The 23,590-nt window shown below is 28.6% G+C and overlaps 1 protein-coding gene across 1 annotated transcript in view; it reads right to left on the bottom strand.

Moving 5' to 3' along the window:
- Positions 1–22,824, bottom strand: part of LOC119674565 (genetic suppressor element 1-like) — a 22,967-nt gene extending 143 nt beyond the window's left edge. The window contains exons 1-3 of the mRNA XM_038085708.1: positions 22,770–22,824; positions 1,263–2,012; positions 3–1,202 (exon numbers count right to left, since the gene is read on the bottom strand). Coding sequence (XP_037941636.1) covers positions 3–1,202; positions 1,263–2,012; positions 22,770–22,824 — 2,005 coding nt within the window. The remainder of the gene's footprint in view (positions 1–2; positions 1,203–1,262; positions 2,013–22,769) is intronic.
- Between the last annotated feature and the right edge of the window lie 766 nt (positions 22,825–23,590).

Raw genomic sequence — 23,590 nt, 5'->3', positions numbered from 1 at the left:
GCCTGTCGGCGAAGAAGTATGTGAATGTACTTGATTTAGCGATAACGATAACGGCGCTGGGCTATGTTGATGTGCAGCAGTTGGTGTTAACGCGCTTGCAGCATGCATAGCAGCCAAATGATGACTAGGGTGGGCATAGTAAAGCGCATTGTTCATTGATGGAATGTGAGACGAAGATTGTTGTGCAGCGCTCGAAGAAGTAGTTATAGATGGTGCCAGTGAAGTTATACTATTTGATTCTGATAATTTAAGAGGAAGTGCTGAACTTGCACTTATATTTACGCTGTTATGTGGAGATGTAGTTGCGGTAGATGTATGCGATACTGCCGAAGAATGAGACGGCATTTGGTGGGCCGACGTAATTACTGGATGGTGTGGTGATATATGTGGATGACCTAAACTGAGGCTATGATGTGTTAATCCCAGAGCAGCAGCAGAAAAACCTGGATGAGTTAAACCAGCAGCAGCTGGATGTGCTAGTCCTAATGCAGCTTGTTGTAAATGATGTGGTAGATTTGGTGGTCCATGCGATAGGGATGGAACTCCAGCTAAACCGCTTAAACCTAAATTAAGTCCCATAGGATTATGTGGGCTTTGACGTTGAGTAGCTGCATGATAGGGCGATATTGCTGGCAAAGAATGTATTCCGCCCGGCGGAGCTCGGAGTCCCAGATTTAGGTGCGGTATCATAGATCCAAGTAAATTTCGATTTAATGGTGAATAAAGAGTATTTGAATAATGATGTGAAGCAGTAAGTAATTGTTGTCGCTCTCTTTCTCTTGCCTCACGTTCTTTTTCCCTCATCTCTCTTTCACGTGCCTCCTTTTCCTTTTGTTCCTTTTCACGTTGCTCCTTTTCACGTTGTTCCCTTTCTCTTTGCTCTTTTTCACGTTGTTCTCTTTCTCGTTGTTCTCTTAATTCTCTTTCTTTTTCGCGTTGCATTTCACGTTCACGCTCCTCTTCACGTGCTATACGCGCACGATGTTCTTCTTCTAATTTTAAACGTTCATGCAACGCAGGTCCTAAACCTAAAGTTGCACCTGGTATCATAGAATACAGATGTGAAGCATAGGACGGAGCTATTTGAGGGTACAAAGCGTGTGGATGAGAATGATGTGCTCCGGCTGCACGTAACATTTGATATCGCTGGTCCAAATACAATTGCTCAGAGTATGGTAAACTCGCAGGATTAAGAAATGCACCTTGAAATAAAAACAAAAATATTATCACGTTATAATATAAGAATATTTCTTTAAACTTACCTGGCGGCATACCGGGAAATGCACCAAAAGGAGAATATGCTTCTAAAGGAAAAGCACCAGCTGGATGCAAAAGACGTTCGTCCGATCGATAAGGCTGAAAACCACTACGGGCTAATAGTTCCGGCTGTATAGATGCAGCTTGTGGTGGATTTAATCTAGCAATTTTCTCTGGTGGCTGCGGTGATGGAGCAGAACGTTTCTTCGCTATTGAACGATCATCAATTGCAGCTGCTGATACTACTGATGATGATAGGCGATCATTCGAAATTGTTGATCGAGATTGATTAGAATTTGTAACAATAGTATTTGTATTTGGAACTCCTACTGATGGTTGTACGCCACCGGCTGATGAAGTTCGTTCATTACGTTCTCTTACTACACCGTCTTCATCTTCTTTAATATCGGCTTGTTTGGCTAAGTTTCGTAGCGCTGCTGCGAAAGAACCGCGTCCGCCTGAAGCATTTGGGTTAAGATTTGCAGAAACACCAGCTAATTGTTGTTGCACTTGAGCAGCAGCAGCAGCGGCAGCAACTGCCTGTTGATGAACTTGATGTTGTGTTAAAGATGGTGATTGTGCACCCATGTGATTTGTAGGTAAACCGTGATTAAGTAAATTAGAAGCTGCTTGTGATACAACGTTACTAGCAGTAGTTCCGCTATTTGCCGTTCCAGAAGATTGTAAATGATGTGGAGATGGTATAAGAGGTGCTGGACTTGTAGCTGGACGCTTTTGTCCAGTTTTTGGTGGTACTAAAATAAAAAAAATCCTTCAGTTAATACAGAATTTCATAGATAAAAAGTATATATAAAAGACAAAAAAATATATAATTTTAGTTTATAATAAACGGTTGCAAATATAATATAAATTTTAAAACTCAGTTATTAGGATTTTGACTTCTTATGTGTTTAAATCAAGCAAATATTTTCCATTGAATAATTGTACATCAAAATTGAAGGCTGGGAATTAAAACCAAAAACCAAATAAAGGAATAAAATTTTCTATATGAAATATGTAGGAAAAAATAAAAAGAAGTAAAATCGGATTTTCATTGCTAGGATGCTATATTATGTATGCTTCGCTAGAGTTCACGTCTGCATTGTCATCGTTGCAATGACAACAACTCCCACAGCAAGTTACTGGTGCCATTGCTAAGCCAAAAACGATTTGTTGTACTCATAGGTTTGTTTGGAAAAGGCATCAGTATGCAGGGCACAAGTTTAGTTACAGCTCAGCAGTTTGCACTGCCGTTGGTAAAGCAATTGACAACCGTGCCAGCCCCAACATTAGAAAATCTCTCCCATGCAATGCACTCTGCTGCAATATTACAGCAGATATAACAAAAAATGGCATACGTTGAGTATACACAAATATTTGTGTTATTTAAGTTCGTATGCTTATGCACAAGTGTTAGTTGGGAATAAAAAATAAAAGCTGAAGACCAAAGTGTACATTCACTATCGGGGAGTGTTTGTTTGACAAAGCCCTACACTATTCGTTCATGTTTTTGGCCCATACCGATGATATTGCTAAAATCTTTAAACGGACGTAAACTACATAACGCAAAATACTAAAAATTTTACTTTTAACTCAAATATAGTTGGCTAAAGTTTAATAGTTAAAAATATTTTCAGAAGTTCCTGAAAATATTAAATATTCCGGTGTTTGCACTTTTTAAAAGAATATCAGTGATAATTTTGTGATGTCGGTTCAGTTCCGGCTGTATAGATGTCGTTTAATCTTCGTTTATAATAATGTTTTATATCCGGCTACATGTCACCTTTGTTTTTTTTCTCTTCCTTTATAAATTTCAATGGGTTTATTATTCCATGATTTATATGGAGGCATAACAGTGCTACTATGCTTCTTAAGTAATGAACAATTTGTTTACTAAGAACTAGATATGCAAAATGGTGCGCTCTAAATGTTTTCTCCATCGGTTAGATTAAATATCAATCAAGATTTCTTGCGCGATTTCATCATATAGACTATGACCACCAAACATAGGTCGCTCTGACGTCTTTTAAGATATCGAAGGTGCTTTAAATTATGTTTAGCACAAATATTTGTTGCAAAGGATTTATTTAAAATATATATAAACACAACAAAATATCGATAATTCCGAGCTTACTATTTGAAGGAGTTTGCATCAGTATGTAACAATAGACGAAACGTAGATATGCCAAAGCATATTGGAATCAAAATGGAAGTCACCCTAAAGCAGAAAAGTCGATGAATTTTACTTAAGTGACCAAAATCTCACTTTTCATTTGGTGTGATTAGGGTATATATATTATTAAATACAGAAAATGCAAAATATAATATCCACAAACAAGAATGGAATTATATAACTGTTAAGTGGTTCTATATTTATAAATCAAGACAATTTCTAAACAAATAATATTAATTTTTTTACGGGTATTATAGTAAATTAGTAAAGACTTTTCTAAAGAAAGTCAAGACGGGTATTATAGTAAAACTTTCCACAAAGACTTTTCTGGACAAAAACTACACTTAGCATGTGATGTTAAAGGAAGAGACAATGGGAGACACGTGGGAATTCTCAAGTTGAGCATAACGTAACGAGATGGAGAGGAGAGTTTAACGTTTTTAACGGGCACAATATATGTAACAAATATACTTAAATATTAATATTTAGTTATTAAAAAGTTTTTATATTATACAATAATATTGAGAAATAATAGAGAAATAATAATTTTATCAAATTATAAATATCCCTGTGGCATAATTTTCAATAAAATTTTTTACCAATATTTAAAGTTGTAGAGAAGAAATTGTGATTTAATTCGTTATATCAAATATGACAATTTCTTATTATTGCTAATGAAACTTTAAAGACTGCAAAATTAGAACCAGTTAAAAGACACATATAGTAGACTTATGTTGATGTAAAGTATACAGTAAACTGCAGCTTTAAATAATATTTCAACATTTCAAATAGAATAAAAATTAAATAAGGAAATAATAATGAGCTTTTATAAAACCTAAAATAATAATTTTTACAGAAAAGTTACAGAAAAAATTCATTTAAAAATCTGTTATGTTAAAATAATCAAGCGATATTCTAAATTAAATATTACACAATTTAAAATGATCAATAAAATTTTGAATATTACCATTCCATTGTTTAAATATAAATTTACAAATAATTTCATTACAAATGAAATACAAACTTTTTTCAAATATGAAAATGTAATAATTAAACTGAATTCTACCCTCCAGACTTTTAAGAGAAATACAATGCTACGTTTCGAGTTAACACAAACACCATGTATGTTCGGTATTCAAATTGGTTAAATTTCGTAAACAGATTTCATAAATTATAGTTATTGTTATTTACATAATGTTACTGGTTTTATACATATACAATGTGTAAATAAAAATATTATTAACCAAACAAATCTAAAATGCATCGTGTAAATTTCTATTCGCAGCACATTCAAGCGTTACGAATGGTTCTCTCCAAACCCCCACGTACGGCATGAGCATTGTTTGTAATGTAAAGGATGTATTCGATGCATTGGTCACAAGCAAATAATGGCGAAGCAAAACTTGGTACCTTCATGTATATATAGTAGAGGTACTTACTTACATAGGTTAGAATTTAACATAGTGTATATATTTATATTTTGAATAACTATAAATGTAATCTATAATATAGAACAAATATTTTATAAAATATTAAAGGGACTTTAATTCATTTTTAAATATTTTCTATTATTATATCGACAGCTAAAAAAATATCTCATAAAGGAATTGTTTCCAAATGAGTTTTTAGCTTATATAGGCAAGAACTTGTTAGCTGTTATTTAATGAAATAAGAACATTTTACAAGAACATTTCAATTGCTTTTTGCTTAAGACCATGTTATACATACAGTCATGGTAACGTCTACGTATATTAAGAAATTGAGAATGAAAGAAAGATTTCATTAAAATGTAGTCACAGTGATAAGACTTTGTGTACCTCGTCATGGTGATCAAAACAGTGTAGCTCAGTATATTTTTTTTCAATATGTCTTTATTGAATCGCTTTTTTTAAAGCCTAATTCAATTTATTTCCAAATTATTTTACAGATACATACCACAATGAACTATAAAATAAATTGTAAATCATTTTAAGGGGCCAATGCTTATTTACCAGATATCACGGTACGTAAGTTGGATTAAACAGGATAATCTTGAGGAAAGCAGGATGACAGGTCAGCCCAGAGAAATTAATCATATTAGCAAGAGGTTTAAGCAATAGATTCACCTTATTCTCTCGAACTCGACTTTAACTATCGGAACTTCCAAATCGAAATGTATGTTTTCATTTCTGATATAGCAGGGTGCACCAGTTATCATTCTTAGAATATTTGCTTGAGCTCTTCGCAGAATTTTTGTTTGAAGAATAAGACAAGACTTTATACTCTAAACATACAGGAGACTGATGCCCAATTAGTCAACGAAGGTTTATAGCCTGTACCTCAGTAATAAATGTCAAAATATGTGCATTTTAGTAAATAAGTATAACAAAAGTATTAAAATTGTAGTTGAAGTACAAAATTGTTAATTGCAATATGGCACCATATTAATTTATGATAATATATAAAAACCATATTATGTAGAAAGTCACATAACATAGATGGATTATTTAATATGGTTACTTGGTTAGTTGCAGATAACTTTCCGTTGATTTTAATTACCGATTTTACTACATTTCTCGCAGGAAACCTTAAGATAGAATAAGACACAAAAAATGTATTCCGTCGTATTTAGATAATTAAAAAGACTGTGAAAAAAGTACTTCCCTAATAATATGTTTCTTCTGGAGATCAGACCTAGGCACTCATAGTTTACTTGTTTCTTTTTCCTATAACTTTCCACAACTTCTGTAATGAGTATTAAAAGGAATGTGCAGTTTTTCTGTGTGGGTTCTATACACAAATTACCAGAGAAAACTGCAGTAAACCTTGCAACATTCACTCGGTCTTTTTTTATTGAGTTTAGAAGATGCGGTCTTATTATATGAGGGTCACATTAACTGGGAAATTACGCATGACCCCAGTATATCTTATTTATTAGTGCCAAAGAATTAATTGATGTACAGTGCTAGCAATATGATAGCAAGTGTTTATAAATATTTAAAATATTTTTGTGTTATTTTAATAAAATTATTCCCACAACTCAGTTATAAAACCTATAATTTACTAATCCTTGTATGAGTTATAAAATTGCAATAATATAATAATTGAATATTTTTAATTATTGCATAAAAGTAATTTTGATATATGCAAATTGATATATAATTATTAACTGCATTAATAATATACACATGCACACTATTGGTCATTTACATCGAACATTTCCTGAACCATACATTATCTCTGTCACTTAATATCTCAACAGTAGCTGCGGTAATTTAGCTTCTATTATGAATAATAAATGTAAAACTAAAGTGAAAATGTAACCTTTTAAAGTTTGTACTGACACTTTTTTATGTTAGTCATTACACGCACTTTTCCTGGTATACCCTATGTCAGACCTCTAAACTCACATGTAGGTATATATCTATTCACATGTGTGAAGTCATGTCCTTCGCATAGCTGACAAACGTGCAATTGCGTTCAATGTTCACAGTGGATGTATTTCCGTTTAACTTTATTTATTTTTTATTATTTTTCATTGCCAGTAAATATGATGAATGGTAATTATTTCCACTCGTATTGTGGGTTGCCCGCTACTCTTGTTGTGCCGTAATTATATGGTGACACATGTTATTCTGTTGACTTGCACTTCGATTTGTCTGCTTGCACGCCTGTATGTATGCAACCAACAACTGCTGTTTCGTTGTAAATGAGGGCCAGAGTCCCACCGCTCTCTTTCTTCTTCACATATATTTTCATGTGTTGTGCTGTTGTATTCTGCAAAATGCGTCAGATTGTGTCCTTTTCTAATGTTTAACACTGTACGCACACATATGCAGATTGACTTTTGCTACGCTTGATTTCTTCCAATAATTATGTATTATTATGTTGACGCAATTTTAATTGAGGGTTAAAAGAGGCAAAATAAATATTCAATAAAAAAAGTCTACCAAGTCTTGCGGTTTCATTAAAGGCATTGACTTTTAATACCGACGATTGTATTATTACGTTGTTCATTTTAGTATGCAGAATAAAGTACGAATATATTTCTTCTTTTTTGTAAAAGGCTCCAAAGGATTCAGCGCTCCACTTAGGCCCATTCTAAGAATTCCTATAAAGACATATTCTTGATGCTTGAGCGTTTACTATTATAACGAATTGCTTGAAAAATAATTTGCTTTTGTTATATAAATGAAATAAGAACTTCTTATAATGTACAAACATTTTATTAAATATACATTTTACATTTCGTTCTAATGCCTTTTTGCTCTCTTTCTAACAATAGCATTATTAGAAATTCATAAAGATCTTAGTTTTAACAAAAACAAAAAGTTGATCCAATTCAGTTTGGATTTGTTACTCTGGAGTAATTTGTTTCTTAAGAATTTTATAGGAATCGAAAAAAGCGGTAATTAAAAATAATGGTCAAATTTGAAGAATATAACCAAATTTGAAATATGTACCCAATTGAAGAGAATGTGTTTGTAAACCCCATATTAACTGTTAAAGCCTTTGAAGAGTTATTGAACTGATATAAATTCTAGCATTATATTAGCAAAATTTATTATTTATTTAAACTTTATTAACTCAAATTTCGTTTAACTACAGTAACGAAATTTTCATATAGGGATTCTGTCGATACATATCTCCTTCATATTTTTCGTCTTTCTTATTGAAAAAAAAAATGGAAAATATATAAAAAAAATATAACAAAAATGCTGCACTCGATCTTCTATATCTTATAAAAATTCACACAAAACCTATTTGCGCAAAATCGTATAGCAAGTGTAGTGTTATATATCCTGTCAAAATATATACAACACATAATGACAATGCAGCTAAAGTGGTATTTGTTCCACTGTATAGCACTGCTCTTTTAAATTGAATTCATACCAAATTTTTAAATCCAGCTTGTTACTGAATTATATGAAAGCAGATATTGCTATGAAAAAGAAAAGTTAATAGAGTATTTAATCGTCAAATTTCTTGGTCTATCGTCAGTTTAACAATTGATAATTGCAACAACGGGAATTAACAGAAAAGGACTATAAGCATATCAATTTAAGTACCTGATTTGGTTACTTAACAAAATTATATGTCAATAGGCTTTACTAGCGGCACAATAGACACAACTGTGGTCAAAAAAAAATTTCTTAACTTCACTAGCGTACCTTATCTGTATTCGCCTTAACTCAAATTTATATATGAATTAAAATAAATAAGAACCAAAGAGCCAGCTAACAGCACTAAAAAACGAAAACAATAAAAATTAATATAGAAAAAGAATACAAAAGGCTTTTTTTGTTAAGTTAAATACTTTTAATAACAATATATTTATTTTTATTTTCATGTGTGATTGTGTTATACATTTGCTTTATACAAAAACATAAGTATGACCGATCATATGTAAGTGTAATTTAAAACTTTTTAATTTTAAGTAAAAATCTTAAATTATTAAAATATTTACTTCAAACTCTCAATGTAAAAGTTTTGTCATAGATAATGGAATTCCATAGCGAAATTCTCTGTATGCATTGCAAGTCCATAGCTACACGGCATTCTTCGTGCAAAATTCATCGCAAGCATTAATGGAATTCCGCATTCACAATAAAATGACAGGAAGGAAGTTAGAAAAAAGGGACAATTGCGAGCAGCAGTAAGGCAGTAAAAGCGAGGCATGTATAAAATTATGAATAACATGAAAATGTGCAATTTTTGGAATTTACAACGGCAGAACTTATGTTATTTAAAAATTCAGATGACGTACTTCGATAAGTGACGGTGAATAATTTCTCGTCTAATACTTTACTCCACTTTGGTGTTTCACGCCGCCTGAAAGGTGTTAACAGTTATTTGGAAAGGAATTACTGAAGTGGTAAGTAAAAAAAAAAATAGATTTATAAAATTTAAGATGTAGTAAGGAAGTTATTGTTAATATTTGAAGGTGTTTAATATTTAATGAGAAAATCTATACTTAACTATATCATATTGTACAGTAATAATAAAATTTCTTAAATCAAAACTTAAACTACATTATGTTACTAAGTACAATCAATTTAATGTATACCAAAACGGCATGACTTTGACGTCATAAACTATATTGAGTATATTGTAAGGACTATGTGATGCATACAGTCATGGACACCATAAATTCGAAATTGTTGTTGTTTTCAATGAAAATTAAACTCAGATAGAGTTTAAGTCGTGAAATTATTCGAATCATGCCTTTTTTTGCATTTCCCGTTTACTTTTCATAAAGATTTTATAATGTAATAGGTTTGGTTAGGTTGAAGTGGCGCCCTTCTGTTCAAAACCCATTTCAGCTCAATTAATGACCTGTTGTGATACCACAGATTAGTGTTGTTCATACGCAGGTTAGAAGGATCCCTTTAAGAACTGAAGTGTTCTACATATGAGCAACGCTGAAATGCATGACATCCCATTTAAGTGAAAGTGAACCAATCTGACAAATCTATAAACTTGAACGAGTTCTTAATTTTGCAGGTTAACTCGATAACTTTTGCTCTGTTAACTCGATCAAAATTAAAGAAATCACAAGGATTTTAAATATTCTCCTAGTCAATGATAGGCACTGACACATGATGAGCTGAAGTGCAGTTTTCTTCTCAATTACAGAAACACAACGCCGACAAAAAATCATTAAAGGAAAAATTGAGTCTCATACCATGTCTTCTTAGTACACAGTGATCTGTCAGCACCGATACCGTAGTGCTGAACAGATTATGCGTTAGTTGAAGCAGTTAGCTGCTTCGTTTCTTATACAATTTAATAAGGGAGTTCATCTACTTAAGTTTCTTTAGCCATGCTTAGATATTTTTATAATGTTATAACTGATTAATGTATTTCAGTTATTTTATAATGGAAGTGTTTATTTTAAATAAAATTAACGAAACTTTTTTTTTGAAATCTGGATGTGTTTTCATTGCATAATTATGATTTTATAATTTTCTGATATTATTATGTGGTGCATGATCATAAAAATATAATAGTTTATAAAAATAACATTTCAAATATCTCTTATTTGTAAACAGATATTAAAGAAAACTTAAAATGTATCTTAGTGATTATCCTTACATTGTTTGTATTTCAGAATTATTTTAATTTCAACAGTTTTTTATAATTTTATTTGGAGTTGTACTTGTATGAATGAAGCAACATAAATTCTTTATTTTACGTCTCATTCCAAGTGCCAAGTTAAAAGAAGAAAAAATTTACATTGCAATTTTTATTTAGTATTTCATTTATTTTTTTTTTTTTTGATAAAAATTGCAACCACAACTAAAAGCTTATATAAGAACAACAGCAGCAACTTCAACATCGTAAACAACTAGCCGAGCAAACTCCTGAAATCACTTAAGAAACTTACTCAAGTGGCACTCTACATAAAAATTTTCTTTAAATTACTTTCTCATTGTAAAATATAAAAAAAAATTTACTCAAGTGAAAAATAAAAAATAATAATAAAAAAGTTACATAGCGTAGAGATCATAACTCGCAACGCCTGGGGATATGCTACCATTTTCTACACTTTTCACTTAGTGCGAGCATATCAAGCTGTCAGTACGTTTGTAGCATTTATTTGAAAGGATAAATCAAAAGATTAAAGGTTGACTAAACGTTAGCGATAAAAATGGAAAAATGCAGTATCAAAGGATAAACTTAAAAGTACGGAGCAGCGCAGGGCAGGAGAAGGGAAAATAATAACATATCATTCTACATATATGGTTAAGTGCAAGTGCACTATTTCACATAACTTCCACTGTGCACTTAAACACATACAAAAATAGCGCACACATTGATAATACGAAGGGAGGATGCTAAAACTGTTGGAACTTTCGTATTAATCTATTGAGAGAATCTACAGAGTGTAAATAAAAAATAAACTTGTTTGCTTGAGAAGCTGTTCTTTTAAGTGTTTTGCATAGAATATTTTTGCAGTTACTTTTTTCTGTATTCTTTCTTTTTACGTAAAGTGTGATAAGTTTGTGCCTCTAAGCTTTCTTTCTTCTATCACTTTTTTGTGTAGAGAAAGAAAAGAAAAGTGTGAAATAATACGAAAGAAAATGATTTTTTTTTTACATAATTAAAAATGAAACTTATTTAAATTGGTTTAAAAATAAAATTTAAATTAACAATAGAAATAAGAAATAGTAATAATGAGGTGAGTTATATATAGGATGGCATAAAATGTTAAAAATCAAGCACTTCTTAAAATTATTGAAAGTGTTTACTAAATTAATTAAAGGTAGGTTAAGTAAGAAGGTGAAGTGGAAGGAGGAACGAATATTTCGCAATTAGACAAGAAAGCCATTTTGATTCTACATCTCTCGTAATTGTGGGTAGACTTGTTCTAGACTATTGTCTGACTCTAAAAGCTCTTTACACATTAAAAGCATATTGTTTAGGATCGAATATAAATCAGTAAGAATTTAAAACAAGGTTATGTGTATCTTTATAATTCGATTATATATATATAATCGTATTTAATTTTGATTTATTTGATATAAATATCCGTGTTATTAGATAGGCAATGTTTTCGATACTGATCCAAACGACCCCTACTATTATAATTTTTTCACTATTACATTTTATTTTCTTCAACATTTAATTATACGTAAAAACTGTCAAAGTTGACGTTTTATAATAGCATAAAAATTAAATTTAATTTACAAAAAAAATAGCATTTTTAAACAACCTAGAAAACGAAATAGAGCTTATATAAGGTTATACAAAAAAATAATTTCAGCTAGAAGTTTAAAAAAAAAAAACAAAAATTGTAATTCTTTTTTATTAGATTCTTCTTAAATAAAAATATTATAGAGGCAAAAGCTGAAACAAATCCTCTTAAAGAGAATATTTTATAATATAAATAAAATAAAATTAAATTAAATGCAAAGACGGCAACGGGAATTGAGCTACGCCAAAACGCATTCATCCGCTTAAATTACTTTTTATGTTACAATATAGAATTTGTATTTTGAAGACACACAATCCTGTTTAGCACCCTTTTCGTCCAATTATCCCTGTATTACACTGCTAGTTCACAGAAAAGGAATTGACTTCAATAAAGCCACATTATTGTTTAGAACTTAAATAAAATAATCTCCTTAAATGATGCTTTCGCATAAAAACTTCAGCTGAGTAGAACAGAACTTCCCACCCAAATCCTTCGTTTATAAATGCAATGCGTGTCTGAGACTGACGTTCGCACCACTAATGACGGTTTTACGAAACCCTCGGTTGTTGAAAAAGGGAGAAATTGCGCAAACACAAGTCAGAAAAAAAGTCGAAAAGGAAAAAAGGAACAGAAATAAGTGTAAAAATGATAACACGATAATCAAAAGAACCTAGAAAACCGCAGAATCAGCTAAAGTAGCTCATAAAACCGTACGATACAAGTACTTATTAGGCAAAATGAACGAAGAAGGGGAAAAAATACGTAAAAGAACTTGTAATGTATATAATTTAGACGGTATAAGAAATTTCAGACCACCATAAATAAAAGCAAAGGGAAATAAAGTCGGAAAAAGGACGATATTATGTGGTATTAACAAGTTTCGTATCTTGAAATGTTTTCAATATGATGAACAGCACCGAATGTGTGGAGGAATGCTTACAAGTAAATTAGGCATTACAAAACAATGCCTCCTTGCTTGCTATGGAAATGTACAGTTTTACATGAAAGCAATCAAGATACTTCCAGCTCTAAAAGCAACACAAATAATGATTTTTAACAACATTAAGGGTTTTTGTAGGATAGTTGGGATTAACAAACTGAATGCAGTTACAAAAGATTCAGAAAGAGGTTCATAAGAAGATTCACAAAGAAAATTAATGAAAAAAGAATCTCCTAATATCCAAAAATAAATATTACCTTTAAGACGTCAAGAATAATTGTACATAAAAAAAAAAAATACAATCTATAATTTTATCACTTTATCTTTATTATTGAAAAAATATATAACTAAAAAAATAATAATCACACATTTAATTATACTTTCATATAAACTTGTTCAATTCAAAACAATCTTTTGTCATATTATTATAGTATCAAAAAATCATCTTTTATTTGATATATGATTTAAAATAACTATGTGTTATCAAATTTTATAAGTTAAATAATTAAATACGCTAATCTAAACCACAGTTTTCAATATTTACTGAAGATACAGTCCAAACAACCTAAATATATCTAAAATGAGTTATTTCAAATAGTTGAAGTCGTATACTAACTACTGATTGATCGAAATTGTAAACGATCAAATAATTGTAAATAATTATAAAAAATCCAAAATAACGAAAAATCTTGTAAGTTGCTCAAGTAACTTTAAGATTTTGTCGTTTCCATTGACATAAATTACTTATTGCATGGGGAAGACATTAATTTGTCAAAAAGTTCTTTGAAAGTTTTAAGAGAGCTTCTGTTTGTTTAAAAAAATATTATATCACACAACAAATTAAATATATAACAATTGATATATTAAATCATTTATATATATACATATTTTATTCTATTAATTTATTATTTGAGCAATTAATAAAAATAAAAATTTTATTAAATACCCTATATCTGAGTATGTTTGTTTATAGCTCAGCTGTTGTTTGTTTACATTTTACAAATAAAACATATGACAAATATTTCAAATTTTGGTAACATACCATTTGATTGAAGAGTTTAGTTTAGAGTGCTTTTTTTAAAAACCAATATATAAACAGTATCCATTTTATATATGCTGACGTTGTTTTAAACTTTATTATAGATGAGTGATAGACTAATTAGTCAGATTTTGTGATTTGGTTTTTTAATAAAAATTTTTTTTAATTGTTTTATTTATTTAATCTATATATCCGACGTTTCGGTTGTTTAAGACCATCATCAGCGAAAATTTTTTAAAAACAAATAGTATATTCCAATATGATTTGGGAGTAAATATAAAACAGTGAATAAGAACAAATTAAACTCATTTAAATAAACTAATTAATTCTTTAGGATAAATTTAAAAGAAAATAAAAGAATCTAAAGAATTTATTAATTAATTTAATAATTATAAAACATCCTTATAAATTATTTCCTTGCAATAATTTAATTAGATTTAAATATTAAAAAATTATTAATAACAATTATTTAAATCAAATATTTATTTATTTTTAAACAAATTATATTATAATTTTGTATGTAATAAAAATATAAAGCAAAGTTTATAGTGGAATACAACTAAACAAAACGATAACGATAACAAAAACAAAAATAAAAAACGAATAAAAAGTTTTTGAAAGTAAGATATTTTCATATAAATTTCACAAATGTGCTCCTGGCATCCTTTTGTCATGAACAGTTTGTGGGTGGCACTGTTAACATTTTGTACAGCAAAAGCAAAACTTTTGGTATGAATTACAGTGTCGGTGGTTTAACAGCTGACAGTATGATGTTAATAGGTCTGACCCTTTTACAAGCATTTGTTGAACGAAAATAATTGAGAATGAACTCGGTAAGGGTCAGTTTTCCAGCACAAAGTTCAACTTACATGTGCCAAAAATTAAAATTAAAATATGTACAACATTTGCCGAAGAGATTAAATCAGATATGTGTTGAAATACCACATTTGGGTATAAAAATTGTTTTATATTGGCATCTAATAACATACACAGGTAGTGTTAAAAATTAAAGAAAAATATAGGGCGCAATTATAGAAATATATAATAGCACAATTATATATTTTACAATATTGATGTAACCCATAAATATTTATATATTAAAAAAATAACAATATAATTAATCTGAAATAAAGTTTTGAATAATCAACAGAAAACCGTTGATGGTCAAAACGTTTATATAAACAAACTATACACTAAATAACGATAAAAAATTGTTATGAAAACCGTTAAATAATCTACCACAAAAAAAAAAAAAATAAAAACGAATTTTTAGAAAAATATAGAGCTATATGGGGAAGGAATTATATGGCAAATAGTTCGCTCACTTTTGTTTTAATATTTTTGAAGAGTAAAATATTACTCGATTTAATTTATTATCTAAACAGGCTATAGATAAGATTCAAGAAAACCAATTTGTGAACAATTATGATGTTGCCAGCAAATTATAAATCAATTATAATATCAGATCAATATTAAGTTAATAACATAAATTTTTTTTTTTAAAAATATGATGTTTGAACGTCTCATAAGCTGACCAAAAAAAAAAATGTAATGATTTAAATTTCCTTTTCTGAATCGACTGATATTGAAACTATTGTGAATCAGTCAGCTATTAAAAAACAGTTTCTTTGGGGGAGGTAGGTGGCGGATGCTTTTTCTGTTTTCGGATAGTAGGAGAAAAATAAAATACCTCCCGCGGACCTAACAGCCGTCAGAAAGTCACTGCTTTAAAAGAAACCACTGTGGATGGAGTTGCAGGCCTAGACAGGGATTGCAAAAGAGTTTGTGGCGGAAGGACTATAAATGGCAAATAAAATAAAATATTTATTAAAAAATAAATATTTATTAAAATATTAGCAATATTAACTAAAAATATAAAATAATTTTTTGTCAAATTTAATATTTTTAATTATTTCTTTATTTAAAAGAAATTTACAAGTGTAAATTAAAAAAAAAAACCAGTTAATGAGATTGATACCTCTAAATCAATCATTCTCGTGATATTGAATCTAACCAAGTTTTAGACTATGTTTCCATGGAGTACAACATCGTGACTATATATAGCTTAAAATTTTTGCCAGTTTGTTCATTAAAATTAATATTAATTAATTTTTAAACTGTGCTGACCAATTTTAATATATATTTATAAACTTAACACATTCACAATAGTGTGAAGAGTATACAAGTATATAAATCTTCATGTTTATTTGTAATAAGGGCTTCTGAATCGAAATCGATAGAACCTTGAGTTTTCGACAATATATTCATTAGCAATTTATAATCCCATAAAAGGCAACAAACATGTTGCAAAATTGAATATATTGTACATATACTAATATGCACGTAGGGAACATATAAAACATGAAGGACTCTCTAAACACTTGTTGTGTAACTATAATTATTTCACTAGAAAAACTCAGAAACACCTGCAGATACAGTTTTTCGGTTACTTTTTAATATGTATGTTGTGAATAGTTAAGTCTAGCATGTGTTTCGAAAGCAACTTATAGAAAATAGGGTACAAAGGAAACACATCCTTCTTAAAAAAAGCGTACAATATTCGCCTGAGGATATTAACAACAGTTGGAGAAGAAAATTATTTTTTCTTAAATTTGTTATGCGCATGTTAATCTCTAGAGGTTTCATAAACTCACAATTATTTCAATTTTGAAGAAATAGTGATGAATGTGTGAAAAATTTAAATGTTTGAAATAGGGTACACTACGCTGACAGACAGACAAAATATTTTATTACTCAGTAACGTAATTCACATATTCATAATAAAATATAGTGTTTTTGATCATTTTCGTTTATTTGTTGTATTAATTTTGTGTTTATTGATGTTGTTTAACAATGAATTACTTGTGTAAATATTTTTAATGTTTGTCAGAGTTTATTTTAATTTTGGCGGCAATATTTACTTAAAATATGTGCGATAAATTCAGGTAGGTAGGTAAAAGTGGTAGCAAACGACTACGAGAATAATGTTCAGTAATAAGTGACATACGTTATTTATTTATGTTGTATTTCCATTATAGTTATATATATTTATATAAAATCTTTAAATTGACTTAGAAGTATATTATTCAAATATTTATTTTAATTTATATTTGTGCTCTTAGAGTACACAATATACGCATATGAATGTAGGGAATTACTTTGAGTTTTCATGCCTATACTCTTTTGTATACTCGCACATCACCAGAACAAATATTACGGCAAACAACAAATTCAATTGAATAACAATGCCTTGAGCTATTAACAATAAACAATCTGACAGAAATTGAGTCCATGCACAAAAATTATTTACAAATTGCTCACCCATGCTTCGGCTTCGGTCTGTTTGTCTTTACGGGTCGGTCCAATCATCTATAATAAGTATGTACTTTGTTACGCGTATCGAGCATATTTCGTTTGGTAAGTGAAAAATTCGAATTCAGGAAACGTTAGGAATAATAAACAAACCGTAAAATGTACACTAAAAAAATTGCTATATATGTATTTTTTTTTCATTTTTATTTTTATTAAGAAAACAAAATTCGTTCTAAACAATTCCAATTATTTAGAAAAGTGGACGATTGACTCAACTTATAATTATTTATTGTTTTCATTTTCATTATTACTATGAAATTATTGAGTGTTTAGTGAGCACATTAGAAGGTGTAGATATCTGTTTCCTTTTACGTATTTATATATATTTTTCTTTATCATAAATTTATATAGATATAGTAATTTATTATAGTGAGATTTTATACTTAAGTTATCAGCCTATAGTTTCACTTTGGATTTGAGTTTTAGTGATCACTCTATAGTTTCAGTAATAAAAAATTTTAAACAAACACACCAAGCTTTAAAATTAATGTGGTTAATATTATTCCACCTTTTTGAAGATTCTTCTGATCTTCAAAAAGCATAGTGTATTCGAATACAATACACTATTCTCGAAAGCACTATAACAACACGATTATTAAAAGATATATAAAGCAAAAGCATAAAGTTTTCGATTCAAATTATTTAATTAACTAAAGTACTATTTAATTAAATTAGCAATTAAGATACTAAACAGGAAAAAAAAATAATATATGTAAAGTTTTTTTTAGATTAAAAACTATAGTACCAAAACGATTTATTTGGGGTTCTTTAAAGTTAATGGAAATTTTTCATTTTAAGTGAATCAAAGTTTTTATTTGAATAAACTTGCTTAAGATGAATAGATAAACATATTCACCTTTAAGATTTTGAACCAAATCACCTTTTTCTTCCCCTACAAGAGAAAGGATTTTCAAATATTTCTTAAAATCATATAGTTTCTCAATTGTTCTTTTCCAGCTGTATATTATATTAGGGGTACTCTTCTAAACTGATAAATGCCTTATAAACCTCATAAACGTATAAATTTATCTGCTTGATAAATGAAGTGTCAAATTTTGCATGAAAAATAGTACACAAAAACTTAATAAATTTACATGAAAATTTCACCGAATAAATTTATATCGTATAAATTTATTTGTTGGCAATACAGAGTTCTATTCTAACACAAACTATCATTTACAAAAATATACTTTTTAGATACTTTTTAGTATGGACTTTTCGCTCATTTTCGGTATTTTATTTTATAATTTATTGATAGCGACACAGCTGATCAGTAAAGTTCGCACAAATATTTAAAATTGCACCGATATTGGCTAAAAAATTGCCCTGCTGTGCATTGCATTTTGTGCTGTCATAATTATTGCTGATATAAACATTGCTAATATACAGCACATTAATAAATTGCGTTAATATAATCGTGTACGTAAACGCATAAAATTATACATTTGATAAATTTATATGCTTAGATGAGTACCGCTGTTATATATATTATATTATATATTAATATATATATTATATATATGTATAATATATTATATATATTACATTAAATATATTATATTAGATATTTTATATTATTTATATAATTTCATATATATTATATTATCAAGTGTACGTAAATCCACTGAGAAAATTATCGTTTATATTTAAACAAAAAGTTATTTTTTGTAGTGTAAACATTTTGTTATGTTGTATTCTGAATTAATTTGTAACTTTTCTGAAGTAAATAAATTTCAAACTTTTGCTATCAATAAATTAACAATTAATTTAAAGAATATTTCATTGTGAAACTTAGCAAATGAGGTGATAATTGAATTTATTAAAAGTCATTAGTTTGATCATTAAATTAAATAATTTGAGCTGTAAGCAAATAATATCAATAAATATTGAAATCTTATATGAGAATTGGAATAGGTGACTGAGTTTTGATGTGGTGATATTTGCAAATATTGAGAGTGCTAATTCTTGCTTTTGGATGCAAATTAATTTGTACACAAAATCAAAATGCGATATAAACATTTTCGAAAGCCTGAAGTGACATAAATTATGAATGCAAATGGGTAAGATAAATAATTTTATTTTATATTTGAAGCATTGTGGTTATAACACAAAAGTGATTTTATTCATTGTAAGTTCCTAAGTTCCGAAAGACCTTGAATATATTAAAACAAAAGTAGAAAGTAATTAAGTGTGATGTTAATAATAAAATTAAACAAATGTTCAACTTCGTAGTAGGGCAACTGAACAGGAAATGTTAAATATTTTGAAGATTAAAAACAATAAGAGGCAAACCCAAAATAAAGGGAAAAACTCGAATGAGAATGTGAACAGCTGCAAGTGAATCAAATCATTTTTAAAAGAGATGAGAATAGAAAAAACATATAATTAAAAAAAATCTACCATTACCAAACACTTTATTTATAGTAATTTAAACTAACAATTATGATAGACAAATTTATTTACTAAAATAATATTATTTTAAAACACATTATCCCATAGGAAATATAAAACTATCTGCGCTTAGAATAAAAAAACAGTAAATTTGAAAACCCAAAATGTGTTCTACGATAAATTTTTATTTCTTAAAAAAGATCAGAAGTGAAAATAATCAAATGAAAATGGAGCATCAAAATTTCGTCTGCCGAACTTCAAAGAGGCAAAGTATCAGCGAGTTTGCGTGATGACATTTAATTGTGTGTTAAAGATGTCAAAGTAAATAAATGCTGTGCTTCTGTGCGGGAAAGAGGGGACCAGGAACAAATAGATACAATAGATGTGTTAGGAACAATTTTATTTAGAATTTAAATTTGAATAATTAAGTAGCATTTACGTAATTTTCGAGATCTAATAGGACACGTGTGTAGCAGCCACTGTATTTGTTTTTTTTTTGTTTTTTTTTGTGTACATGAACCACTCATTTAAAATATTTAACACAAATTTGAATTTTACAAAAAATAAGGGTGTTTTGACATAATTGGGGTTTAATTTCTTATATTGAAGTATTTTTTATTGTACATGTAAAGCATGAGCGCTCTTTGACAAGGCAACAGTGTTGATATGTTACCACTTTACTGGAACTGATATATCAACTGATGCGTTCATGCTCAAGAACTCAAGCTGCGTTCGGACTCATGGTATGGTGCTTAACAATTTATGCATGTGTGGTTTTACTGATTTTTTTTAAAAGATATACTTTATATTTTATTAAAATCAAAAAGAAGAGCTCTTTCATTAAATGCTACTCCGAACTGAAGAGATAATCCTTCCAAAAAATATATCACAAATAATGATATATTGAAACATTATTCCACTGATAGCATATTAAAAAAAATGTTCTAGTGGAAATCATAAGAAAAGAACTTTAGAAGGAAATATAATTCTTTTTATGTTGGCGTATTTTAAAAAAAATTAATATACTAATAAATTATAAGAATGTTACGGATATACCGAATAAATTTTTCATTAGTTAAATTTCAGCATTTCAAAGTCTCGATGGATTAAATTAAATTGTCTATGTACAAAATAAAAATACTAATGTAAAATTAAATCCTGATGTCAGCAATTAGCAACTAGTTTTTTTCTTGTAACTAGTAAGAAAGTTTATGTTGTCACTAATAGAAGAACATTACTAGTATATTTACTACCACTAATGTTGAGTAGAATTTATACTACTCAGTTAGTAAGATACAATTTTATGCTGTTATCAGCGACGTATTAAGATGTTTTGATATAAACATGACATGATCATGAATGTTTTCTAATACAATTTTTAGAATCTAAATTATCTAAATTATATCTCTATAATAGAGAGTAGCTCTCTATTCGCTACTTAAAATACTTGTTTTGTGTCAGATACAGGAAAAATAATCCGATTTTAATTCAATTCTGATCAGAACAGGTTATGATTTGCTAAACAGGACAACATTAGTAAAGATGTGATGTTTCTGAAGCGAATTATACCATAACGTCTGATTTGCATCCAATTATCCCGATACATTTCAAACTGACTGCATTCTGAATAAATTTATAGTCGGATATATTTTGTGAGATATAATAATGCAAATCATTTTTAATAACTGTAGTATATTATTTTATTTCATTTGTCTTTTCATATTTGTTTTAATACACAACGTTACATATATTATTTCTCGGTATACATTACAATTACTAAGACTTTGTAATTATAATATCTATAAGATATAGTACAGTTCAAAAACATAAGTTCTTCTAAAAACTTTTTAGTTGTATTATATAATGTCTTATCATATAACAAACAACAAGAATGTACTCTTTATCTTTAGTAGAAATCTTTGAATAAGCAGAACTGAAGCTACTGACTGGCTATACGACAGTACATCGAATCTAAGTCGGCGCAACTATTTCAATATCAAATATCAGATTTTGTCGTTTTCGAAAATAGTTTTATATTAGGGTCTACTCAATGAATACCTTCAGTAAGTTAGTTTAAGTTTTATTTAGTTTTATACTAAATTCATAATTTTGAATTTAGATAATTTAAAAGGTTTTTCATCTTTACTAATAAACAGGCTGACGCATTCTAAAAAAAGTACTTTCCTCAAAATGTATTTCTTCTGGAGCTTAAAGTCAGCCATTCACATAGAAAATGTTTAATAGTTTCTTCTCCCATAAGTTTCCACAATTTCTGTAATAATTATTAGAAGAATGTCCTATACACCAGTGACCAGGAAGAACTGCAGTAAACCTAGCAGTATTCACTCGATCCCTTTTGATGAGTTCCAAAAACCGAGTGCCTTCCTTTTATTATTATGAGCAAGTTGGAGAAATTAGACGCAAAGTCATTTTGTTAACGAACTTCAGGAGAACATAAATCGGTACCCCTAAGATTCTTTAACTATTTTTAGATTTTTATAGCAAAAGTCCTACTATGATTATATTGTGTTAATACACTGATAACCGTGTTTTTCTTGTAAAATTCTATTCTATTATATTAACACTAAAGTAAAATGAAACTTATTTAATATTGATATAAGTTATAGAAATGAATAAATACGCCTCTGTATTATGTAAACATTCAAAACATAAAAAATTGAAAAGGAAAACGTATGTCATTCTAGTAGTTATATTAAATCGCGATTAGTCACGTACAATTTATAATATATTTGAATGTTACACAAAACACTATAACTCGATATAAGGGGCACAAAAAAAAACACATTTCACAGATATTATTATAGAATTTACGAAAGCAATCTATCGTATCAGGTAAAATCTGTGCATAACAGTTTTGTTGCAGTTTTGTTGTGTGACGATAACATTACCAACGACTCACCACAAATCGGTATAGGTGCATGAATGCTGGGTAATCCTCTTGGTAACCATTCCATCATTTATTATAGATTGTAATCCAACAAAGTTGAGTAAAGTGAAGGAAATGCTTCAAAAGCATACAAAGGGATGTTATTGCCAAATATTAAGGCTCTTAATCTTTCTGTATTTTGATTTTATTTATTTTTTCCCATTCGATGTTCGATGAAATTTGAGTAAATCCACATTTAATCACATACACAAAGAAAACACTTTTTATATATGAAAAGAGATAATAATATTAAAACTATATTCCGTCATATATTATTAAAGATCAAAGAATGGATATTTGATATTGAATTTATTAGTTTTATTATTCTTCGTAATTATCGTAATTATAGCACAATAATAACAATAATAAATTGTTTTAATTATATTTTATAGAAAGAAAAACTTTTTTTTCTTTCAAAAAGAAAATTCACTTTATTATAATAATTTTTTATTACTTTTTTATTTAAACACATTTTATCTTGTATGAATGATTGGTCTTGAGAAGTATTGCAGATATTTTAGTTATAACTGGTTCAGGGATTTTATGAAAGATCCCAATTATTTTTCCTTTAGTATCACATATGTATTTGAGATGTTACTGCAATTAACTATTTTGTTTCATTCCTTTTGAAAACTTATTAAATATTTACTCAATATATCGGAATATTGTTAAAAGAACCAGTATTGAAAAAAAAAAATACTACGTCGGTGGGAGTGAATCAAGAGCTCTCTATACTAACTAGCAAAAGCAAGTTAATTTCACTGTTTTCGTTCAAATTTATATTATATTTTGTA

This window comes from Teleopsis dalmanni, chromosome 2 (genome assembly GCF_002237135.1).
Source record: "Teleopsis dalmanni isolate 2A chromosome 2, ASM223713v2, whole genome shotgun sequence".
Taxonomy (NCBI): Eukaryota; Metazoa; Arthropoda; class Insecta; order Diptera; family Diopsidae; genus Teleopsis; species Teleopsis dalmanni.
The sequence above is the reverse complement of the archived record's forward strand: the minus strand, read 5'-3'. Positions and strand labels throughout refer to the sequence as shown.